General features: G+C 30.0%; 1 protein-coding gene across 1 annotated transcript in view; it reads left to right on the plus strand.

The window, feature by feature from the left end:
* twz (BTB/POZ domain-containing protein twz) overlaps nt 1–10,774 on the plus strand; it is an 84,507-nt gene extending 73,733 nt beyond the window's left edge. The window contains exons 4-5 of the mRNA XM_089098969.1: nt 1,649–1,901; nt 10,638–10,774. Of these exons, the coding sequence (XP_088955095.1) occupies nt 1,649–1,901; nt 10,638–10,774 (390 nt within the window). The remainder of the gene's footprint in view (nt 1–1,648; nt 1,902–10,637) is intronic.
* The last annotated feature ends 1,002 nt before the right edge of the window (nt 10,775–11,776 follow it).

Below are 11,776 nucleotides of genomic sequence, written 5' to 3' on the forward strand. Positions count from 1 at the left end.
AAGTTAACCGAAATAAATTAAACATATTCAAAATCAGCATTAAAAGATAATTCGTTTGATATGTATATTGAATAAATTACAACACTCCGATCAAGCATAAGAAATAATGATATGGAAATAAATATATGCCGTTCAAATAGGCAAAATTGATATCCTATCTCGGAGAAAAAAAAAATTATTTCTTTGAATAATGTTTGAATATAATTAAAATCACATATTAGTAAGGAGTTTCTTGGTTTTTAGAATATGTTGGTAAGGTCTTAGTAAAATTGACTTCAATAAATCTAATCTTGCAAAAGTTTTCTTCTATTTTTTGGACTTGGAAATTTATTTCTGTGTGGGAGCATGGAGGGGAGTCACTTAACTCCTTCTTAACTCATCTAAACACTTTGGACTCTAACCTTCAGCTCACATTAGAACTAGAACATAACCACAAACTTCCTTTTCTAGATGTTTTAATTTTCAATCCTCTTGGCCTTGAATTTTCTATTTATAGAAAGCCTACGCATAACGACAGGTATTTGCATTTTTCCTCCAACCACTCTCCCTGCATAAAAAGAGGAGTTGTTATTTCTTTGGTTGACAGAGTAATAAGAATATGCTCAGAGCCTCACATACACTCAGAATTGAACTATATTAATGACATTTTTTTTTGCATTGGCTACTCTATAAAAATACTTGAGACCATTATAGACAAAAGACGAAAAAAAGCAGAAAAGAATGTATCAAATCCACAAACCCAAACAGATACCGTCCCATTGGTGGATGATAAGAAACTTTTCACTGTTCTACCCAAAGTTCCAAAATTGAGTGACATATTGAAAAGAATCCTTAAAAAACATAAACTTAATGTCGCCTTTAAGAATTCAAATATTACACAGAACTTTTTTAACAACGGCAAAGATAAAACCAGCCCCATTCTGGGCAGTGGTGTTTATAGAATTCCTTGTTCTTGTGGCTGTTCTTATGTTGGTAGAACCCAACAGCAATGGGGGGAGAGATTATCTCAACTTAGGTCCTCAATCGACAAGGCCATGAGGTTACGACAAAGGCCTGAGGTTTTTGATTCCGCCTTGGCGCAACATATTTACGAGACACCATTTCATTTTGTTTGACGAAACCTCCATTGTTGCCCCCGTTAAAGGTCTCACGCAAGTTTTCACGGAGGCAGTTGAAATAAAAAAGCACATTCACCAAAAGGTAGCTCTCAATAGGGACACTGGAGAAATTTTTCTAAGTCCCATTTATGACAAAATTATTAATTCTGAACGTTTTTACATACATCCACGAAGTTATATTGTGCAATCGAATAGAATCTCCGATAATAGTCAAACTGGAAAGTGATCAGCCTTTAAGAGTGCTTTAAGCAAAATAAAATTCTGAAATGCCATTTAGACTTGTGTTTTTTATTCAGTTACCCTTTCACCGTTACTAAGAAAGGGTCGTCCAATTTTAGTTTGGTGTTTTATTTTAAGATTTGGTCCTTATATTTTTGTCGGTTTTATTCTGCACTGAGGCCGTTCAAGCGGAGGTCTTAACCGAAATATTTGCATAATTTTTCAATTTCTTCAATGGCTGTTAATTGTCCTCGTTTTGTTCGTTTCTTGGCGATTTTTTGTTTTATCATGATTAGCCAGTGTGGTCTCAGAAATTATTTATTAATGGGGATCTTATTGGACATTTAAGCATACGTTGTCATGACAGCGAGGAGCTAAATTCCTTTGGACTACCAAAAGTATTCAACATTGCTGATGGTGGATATACGAGAGTGAGTTCTCCAGAGATGATAGTGTTCAAAGAGAAAACCAACATAAAAATAATAGTTGATGAAGATGGGCATCTTCTTGCTATTGGTTCTGGTAGCACGTTACCTGTTGATAGATTCTATTGCCATCGTTCTGGTATTAGTATTAAAATGAAAGCAAAGGCAAAAAGAAAGGCCAACTGCTGCACAAATATCATAAACCATATCTTGTCTACGTGCCAGAACTGTTACATGTGTAAAAATAATGTGATAATAGCCCGTAAAATCGAAAGCAAAATAAAGAGGGCATTGGTTGACAATATCACTAATTAATATAAAGATGAATTGATGGAAAATAAAGCGCATATAAGCATTATTACTACAATTGATCATATACCAACATATATAGTAAATAAAGCCACTAACACCACAGACGAAACGCGTATTGAACCTGTAGCTGACACCACAGTAAAAATTGTGAATGACTCAAGATAGATTAATGATTGTTCTACTGGTTATGAACTAAGAGAAAACAATACCTACACCACAGTTTATAGACAGTAAGCTTATCGCAGATAATTTCTGGTCTTCGGTCTCGGTGCGAACAAAAAGCTCCTCCCACTTGCTTCTGCCTTAGCGGATTAGTCTGTTATCGTCAATCACTGAGAAATGGTTACCAAGTGCATTATTCGTAATTGCGAAAGCAGAAAAAAACTTGGTGAGCCAGCCAAGTGGTTTTCAAGCGTCCCATCTCACATTTATTAATTATTTTTTATACAATTTTTTACTTATTCTTTTTTTGCCGTGGACCCAACTTATCGCCCTAGTTAGGTTGTAATACCCAAGGGGGCGAGGGGCTTGAGGAATTGTGTAAAAATAAGGAATTTTTTCTTCTTCTAATAACTGGTGGGGTAGGTGTGATGGTTTCAGGGGCGGATCCAGGATATTTTTTAGGGGGGGGGCACAAAATAGGTTGATCCGACAAACATAATCAATCGAATATAGCTTGATGCAAAGACCTGAATTGGAAACGGCTGCGAAGACTTCCGTTAATCAGTTGTAAGATTTTTGCGCACACGTGCATATTACGAAGTAAACTTTAAGAATCGAGAAATCAAGAGACGTACCTATCAAGGAAAATAAACTAGCAAGTAATTATTTTGGTTTTAGTAGTATAAATATTTGATTGTCTCTTTTTTTGAACAAAGGGGTAATTTTTTTTAAAGTTTATTTAAAATAAAACTTTTAAAAGTGGAATATCAATGCGAAGTACCAAACATCATAATCAAATGTCATCGTTTTATGGCATTGTTGAAATAAAACTTATTTTTTACTTGATTATCGTCGTAAATTTATTCCTTGTCTTTCTTTTCATTCTTAAGCCAATGTTATATTTACCTTTTGCATTATTACAGCCCACTATATATACAGTGATATAAATTTATATGCAGTGTTACCGCCATACCAATTAGTCTCCTTTCCTTTTTTATTCTTTAATAATAATTTCTGGTCGTTTTGAGTTTGAATTATTGTAGGCTTCTATTTCTACTGATCTTAAGTTTAATATGGCCTTTACTATTCTTTAAAAAAAACTTTCTTTTTCGTAAAGTTTTCGTAGTATATATATATATATATATATATATATATATATATATATATATATATATATATATATATATATATATATATATATATATATATATATATATATATATATATATATGTATATATATATATATATATATATATATATATATATTTTTTTTTTTGTAAATATATATATATATATATATATATATATGTATATATATATATATATATATATATATATATATATATATATATATATATATATATATATATATATATATATATATATATATATATATATATATATATATATATATATATATGTATATATATATATATATTTATATTTATATCGGCGCGTACAAACAACTCCTCTCATTTGATCTGCCATTAGCGGTCCAATTACCCTGGAACACGTATTTTGGCAGAAACTTTCTCAAAATGCCTTTGAAACCAACTTGAGACTTCGAAACCTATTTTTAATTCCTAAAAACATCTAATAATAACATTACACTACTAACTACCGATTTTCATGTATGTATTGGAATAAATTAATTTAAAATTAGTTTCTTCAAAATTAGTGTTCCAACGTTGAAGCCAAGTTTCCCGTCCAAGAGAAATCTGACTTGTCTACCCGCGAAAAGATCTGATAACGCCTATGTTTCTATCTGCAAAAACGTTCTCCGGAGCACTCGCACCCCTGTCCGGGTTTTTATAATGGGAGAGATAGAGAATGATCATACTGCTAATTATATAAACATTGACCTACACTATCAAGAGAGAACATGAAGAATTATTTTATGGAACAGATTCAAAATGTCCAAAGTTGTTTAATGATATTAATAATGCGCAATAATATGTGTAACATTCTTTATGCTAATATTCCACATATCGTTATTTAAATAAAAATATTTTATGAATTACTTTGTTATGTTTCCATAATTTTTAGGGTTTTAATTTTAGGGTTTTAATATTCCACATATCGTTATTTAAATAAAAATATTTTATGAATTACTTTGTTATGTTTCCATAATTTTTAGGGTATGATAGCATGTCAAACGTTTAGATTGCTTATTAAAAAGTCGGAGATGTAAGAAACGGAATTTTCAGAAATAGATACTACTTCTAGCGATTATATTTAGATTTTTTTTTTAATTATATTAGAAACTGAGATAGGTTAACAGAAATGAATAATTTTCCCAAGATATATTTTTTTCCATGGATTTATTGTTCCATGGATAATTATTTTTCATGAGGATATTTTTTAATATATCAATAAACAGAGGTCTACTTCCAAGTTGTTTTGGTTTAATTTTTCAAATGAATCATTTTTCCAAGGTATATTTGTTTTCATGAATATATTTTTCCATGGGTAGCCTAATTGCTTTTTTATATGGATATTTTTTTAATGTATCGTAAAACAGAGGTCTACTTCGAAGTTGTCTTGGGTATATTTCTCAACTGAATCATTGTTTTCTTTAAGTTTATTTTTTCATGGATAATTATTTTTCATGAAAATATCTTTAATATATTGATAAACAGAGGTCTAACTCTCAAGTTGTTTTTGGTATATTTTTCAAATGATTCATTTATCCAAGGTATATTTTCTTCATGTTTATATTTTTCCATGGGGAATTGTTTATCATGAAGATACTTCTTAATATATCGATAAACAGAGGTCTACTTCCAAGTTGTTAGGGTATATTTTCCAAATGAATCATTTCTCCATGGGTATATTTTTTATTTCATGTATATATTTTTGCATGGGTAATTATTTTTCACGAGGGTACTTTTTAATATTAGAGCAACGCTATATCCTTGCCTCTAGTAAACGCCATACGACTCCAATGTCTTATTGTTGATTTATCATTATTTTTTTCTCAGAGGAACTTCATATGGAAGGGGTGGTCGTACAAACTTAAAAGGGGACTCATTCGAGTGGAAATCGAGAGTTCTAGTGCCCTTTGTAATGGTCAAAAGTGATTGAAAGGCAACTAGCACCCCTTTCACTCCCATCATTTCCCCAAACAAATCCAATCAAAATTTTGAGATAGCCTTTGTAAGGTGTTTTTTTATGGTATTTAAGTGGTGTAGTGGTAGATGCGTTTATTCTCCCTTTATAGCGGAGATAAACTATGGCCCTAAGGTAATTAAACTTTGGTAGCGTGCCTTAGGCTATGACCGGACTAATGAGGGGTACCAGCTGGGTATGTTCGTGGGACTAAAGGTAGATTGTAGAGAGGTTGGCTATAATATAATACTTTTATTCAGTTAACATTTAATAATACCAGATATATATATTCTACTAGGACTGGCTGTCCCAAGTAGACCACAAGTTTCAGAAACTACAATAATATATAATATGATACTTAGACAGTTACAATGGTCCGAAAATATTCCAAAGTATTTCTAAATCAACGGACCAGAGGTCAGTCCGGCATAAAGTTTGTATCCGTCTACCCCTTCCCATAAAATGTACCTTTTATACATTTTTATCAACCACACCTTCCTGCACCCAACCGACGCAATTAGCTAGGAAGTGGTGATTTCTCCATTTCCCGTGTAGCAGAAAACTTTGTAGGATATATTTCTCATCTAAATAAAAGGTGGTATTTTGAAACTTTGTATTTTCTTCTTAATATATTTTTAATAAATTCAATATTGACTAAATTAGAAGCTTTACCACAATACTCCCCATTTAAAAAAGAGTCGCCCACAACTCTCAATACTTTACTTTTAAAAACAACTTAATTTTGTTTACAGCTATTATGCTGCCATCTTTGGGTCATTATGTGCATATACCCTCTATGAGTTTCCTTAGGGTCATGTTTCTGGTCCAATATAGGCCATGTTCTGTTTTTTGTTAGAGGATTTCAATTTGAAATTCATCCTTGTTTCTCTTTTTCTCTGTCTCTAGGACTGGAAAATACTGTTTTTACCCTTTTCATGTGCATCTTCTGTTTTAGCTTGACCCCAAGCGGCTTAAGCATTATTTTAGTAGTTCTGCTTAAATTAGATTTTAAGTTATAGTAGGAACGTTTATGAATTATTTGAGGTTAAATTTAATTCCCATTAATAATTTAATTTATATATGTTATGTTGTTGATATACCGTCTATTTTTTAGGTTTAGAAATGTATTGGATAAATAAGATATAACAATTTTGGTTTTTAAATTTTCACATATTTTTCCAGCACGAAGCATTTTCGGAGATGCATACAGTTGCATACAGGACTGCATACAGTTTCCAAAATATCAGTTGATCAGGTATGGTTTGGTTTCTGATGGTATGAGATGTTAGTATCAGGATACATTTGAAGTGGCTTCAAAATTTATTACTTTCCAGAATGCGTCAAAAAATAATTGAAAAAAATGGATCCGAAAGGATGTTACGAAAAATTTGATTTCCAAAGAAAAGCTAAGGCTGTATCTAAAATAAATATTCACATTAGAATATACATAAAGCATAATTTGTTACCTATATATAGTAAAAAGAAACACTCAAAATTTGAATATATCACTGCATTTTTTTTTACGAAAATTAATTACTTTTAATTACTTTCTCCTCTTTTTACTCTTAATATATAATTGTTAATCACTTAACAGATTCTTTCATAATAAAAATATTTATACGTTGACTTTAAGTCAAACATTTATATATAACATTAAATCACTAGTTAAAACTTAAAGAAAATAAAAACATAGTATATATATATATATATATATATATATAAAAAATATATATATATATATATATATATATATATATATATATATATATATATATATATATATATATATATATATATATATATATATATATATATATATATATATATATATATATATATATATATATATATATATATATATATATATATATATATATATATATATATATATATATATATATATATACAAGCATTGTGTAATAACTTATACAAGTATTTTTTTAAGTCGCAAAACTAAATAGGATATTTAACTACTGGTTAAAACTTAAAGTATTTAAAAAAATAAAACACAGTATAGACTAGCTTTGAAATTAATTCTAATTAGTGTTTTGTTAATTGCTTATAAAGTATTAATTTAGAATACTTCTTGAGTGATATAAAAATAAAAAACACAAATACTCAACATATTAATTCAATATATTTACATGGATAGTTTAGGTTATATATATATATATATATATATATATATATATATATATATATATATATATATATATATATATATATATATATATATATATATATATATGTATTAACAGAATTTATGTTGATGCATAACTTAATTGTTAAAAACAAATAATAATTATGTACCCTAATAATTTATTTAATCACTGCAATGTTTGTTCTTTGTACAACTTTTAAATAAGTTCGTCATGACTTTTATCTGATAAGTCTTAAATGCAATTAAAATATTTACAAAAAAATCAACTCTAACAAATAGGTTTATCCAATATAACTGATAAGTGTGATTAGCCTCTATATAAGGGCTTGGAAGTAGTTCATATAACATGATTTTGCTATTAAAATTTACGCATTTACAATTTTTTTTTGTATATGATAACAATTCCATATTTATAAAGGGTTTTCAAAATATCTTTATAACTGTACATATTTTCTCAACAGCATTTGTATCCACTATATAACTTTTCCATATATGACTATATACATTTTCTTATCTTTGTTTTACAACTTTTGTTCTACTTCGAACCAACTTGTGTCATTAACTTTCATTAGCTTACTATATGCCTGTTTGTTTATTTAGACTATTGAGATTTTTAATTCTTTTCGAATTTTTAGGTACTTGAGCCAGTTTTATAACATTTTTTTTTGTAATCTCTCTTTTTCAACTTTAATGTCCTTTTGGGATAAGGCTCCATTTACAGCTTAGATCTAATAAGCTAAAAATTTAGCTATTCGTCTTTTTACGTGTTTTGGCACTATCAATTGACTTCTGCCTGCACCCTGAAGGTTAGCTTACCAGGACTGCCTTCTGGTAGCTCCTATAACGCTTCTAAGTTCTCTTGTCATGAGCTACAGCTAAAAGGACTATTATAAACCTGCACACACAATAATTAATTATATCGTATAGTATTGCCACACTTTTTTGATTTGTGGCCACAGTTTTCTCTTTGGCTCTTCTTTTATCAAACAAAGTGGCCCTTCTGCAGAAAAATACCGTGCCTTCATGCATACGGTAATTTATTTTTTTACATACAAGTGATAATGACTATTTTCACTTTAACTTCCCAACTTATGGTGGTCTTATCTTAAGTTAGCTTACTTCAACTTAGGTCCTTAAGGCTGTTATGTACCTAGTTTTAATTTTGCATGCCATGTTAGTCATTTTTTCGAAAACAACTCCGAAATAAAAGAGCAACAAATTTATTCCTGTCTACTTGGATCATTTCTCCAATTTTTCTATTAATCTCGGCCCGAGTTAATTACACTTTTAACGGTGGCTCCGTAGTATTAATGCTACTTATTTTGTACTTATTTAGTACAATTTTCATACTAGTTTCGTTCGGCAAGTTCAATAAGCATGTATAACAGAGTTTAACTGACTCCGTTGAATTTCTTTTCCTTTTAATTTCGTCTGGCTTATATTTTTCTTTGATTATTTACTTCAATGAAGCCTAAGGTTTTTTCAGTCTTTTCAGCTTTTTCAGTATTATAGGTCTCTTTTAAGCCTATATTTTCGTGTTTCATGTTTTATTCCATAATTTTTACAAGTCTTTATGCTAATTGCCATTCTAGGGTCAAATTCATTATCTCCTTAATTTTTTTTTAAGAGAGGGGGGGGGGTGTCTATTGTTGCAACCTGTATTTTTTTGAAATTATTTAAATTTCTTCGTCCGAAAGTGTTCGTGTTAGAAAAGTACTGTATTTTTTTCCGCTGATTTTTAGAACACTTTTAATTAAGCTTCACCCCACATTCGCTAGTTCTCATTTCTTCATAGAAATAAAATTTTTACGATATACTGGTTATATATTTTATTTTAGTTTTAATTACGATCTTATTTTATTTGCCAAAGAGAGACAACAATTCCCTTTGCAAGGCTACATAGCTTTGAATGCATTTTTCACTATTTGTGGTTTATTGATAAGCTTAAATCTGGGAAAATTGTATGAATGAATTTCTGTTCATTACTGCAAGTTTTTTAGTTGTGTAATATTATATTTTATTTTCAAAGAAAAAGTGGATACGTTTAGTTTGTGTTAGGCTTCAACGGATTGGAATTTGGGTGTTTGGGTTGGCACAGGTAAAAGCCAATTGTTTAAACTGGGGATCTCTAGTGCCAATTCGTTTTCTCAGATCCAATACATCGCTAGAGTTAAAACTATTACATTGCACTACTGTGGTTTGCTTGTGACGATGAGGTTTATTTTTTATTTTTTTTAATGCATTTTGTCGTTGGCTTTTACCTCCTGTTAAGTTTTTTGGGTATAATTTATTTTTATATTGCTTTTCGTTTCTTTTACCTCGCAGTTTTTTTGCTTTCTAAGCTTATTCTAAGTTTTGCTTAAATCTTTATAGCGCTTAATTATTGTCTTTAATTTTATTTTTTCATTTTTACTAAAAATATTATATTAGACTATAACTAATTATAATAAGATTACAGCTAACTTGTACACATAGCCGGCATTTAATTTAAACCCTGGCTGTATTTTCCTATTATTTTTTTTCTTTTTTTTTAAGCACCCCCAAAAAAATATTTTTTCCAATATACATATAAAAAGAATCGCCTTTTAATTCTGGTTCTGAATATTTATAATTCAGTTATTTTCACTACACCCGTTAAAAGTTATGAGTCAACTATTAATAACTTTAACTGTAACGCCACTGTGTAATTGTTTCCGTGATAAGGTTTCTGTTGACTTTTAATGCACAATCTATTTGTCGACTAATTGCGATATAAGGGACTATTTGCTTCATTCTATTTGATTTCTACTATCAGACCGTATTTATTTGATATATTATGAAGGAAATTTTGACATTATTGAAATATAAATATTTCTTTTGAGTCTCTTTACTCGTTTATTTTTTCCCGTTATCATTATTTTATTCAAATATTAATCGGCTGGGAGCCACGCTTGTCCTCCCTTTCTCCGTTTCCTGGTCTAAATTTTTGACTCCAAATTTTTGTTTCTCTTTTTTATAATATTTGCAAGTTTTTCCGTGGTCTCTATAGTGTGGTTTACAAGGCTCTGAACTCGAGCGCAGTTTTGTTGCTTCGTCAAATATCGTCAATATTTGTTACTCACGATGTTTTGTCTTTTTCATTTCTTATTTAGCTACATTGGCTTCTGAAGAAGAAGCTTGTGGTTGTGCTTCTGGTTTCTATACTTTCCCCCACAATTTTTCTCTTAAAGAGGGTTTTCTTATCAATGGCCCAGATTTATTTATATTTGTTTCTATGGAAGATTTATAAGTATCACATTATGTTAGCTCACGTCTGGTAGATTGAGTTTGTTCCAAAAGCCATTTTTGTGTTAAGACTGTAGGTGAGTCTAATGTATGAAAATCAGATAATTCATTAGTTCCTTGCAATTTTTCTTCCTCTTTGGATTTCACCTTTGGTTTATCACATTTTAAACCATTATGTTGTGTTTGAGTCTCCTCATCGCTAGTATCCGATGAGCAACGAATATTTCCCTTTTTCTCTTGTTTGTTGTGGAGAGTTTGTAGCCAAGACTGGGCTAAATACTCCTTCCACTCCTCTCAACCTTTGCGGTCGTTAAAAAGGTCAAAAAATTCATATGGTCTTCTGATATATACTGGTGAAATTGTTTCCTCTATTTTTTCGTCTGAAGGAATAGGCTCTGATTTCCATGGTTTTGAAAAAAAATCCTTTTTTCATTCTATTATGGTGTACTACTTCTTCCGTTTCTTTAAACTGATGCTTTAGAACATATGTTAAGTTATTTGGTGGAATTTTTACAATCCTGTAGGGCCCATCCCATTTTGGTTTTAACTTTTTTGTCCCTTCCAGGTTGGTTTTGTATATGTAAACCAAGTCTCCTAAACAATAATTTGTCTTATTTTTGCTTGTTCTGTCATATTTTTCTTTTTTTTTCTGTTTTCTTATCTTCCAAATTGTCTTTAACTTGTTTCAGCTTTTTTCATTCGCATCACCATTTCTTGCTTATATTGGTCTAGGTTGGAATATATTCTATCATTTTGTATTTCATCTAAACAAATTCTGGGATCTCTTAGATCTTGTAAGAAAATGGCTTTTCTTTTAAGGAACGTGAAAAAGCTGTATTTATTGCAAAGACTACGAATGGTAAATGCTCATCCCAATTTCATTTTCCTCTCTTGCATGTATCCCCAGCATATAAGCTAATTCCCTATGTTTGCGTTCATCCTTTCCATTAGCGGCTGCCATATAAGACGAGGTAAACCATCGTTTTACCCCCAGATATTCCGTAAT

The sequence above is a fragment of the Artemia sp. Qi Xiang Cuo genome, chromosome 13 (genome assembly GCF_049724085.1).
Source record: "Artemia sp. Qi Xiang Cuo chromosome 13, ASM4972408v1, whole genome shotgun sequence".
Taxonomy (NCBI): domain Eukaryota; kingdom Metazoa; phylum Arthropoda; class Branchiopoda; order Anostraca; family Artemiidae; genus Artemia; species Artemia sp. Qi Xiang Cuo.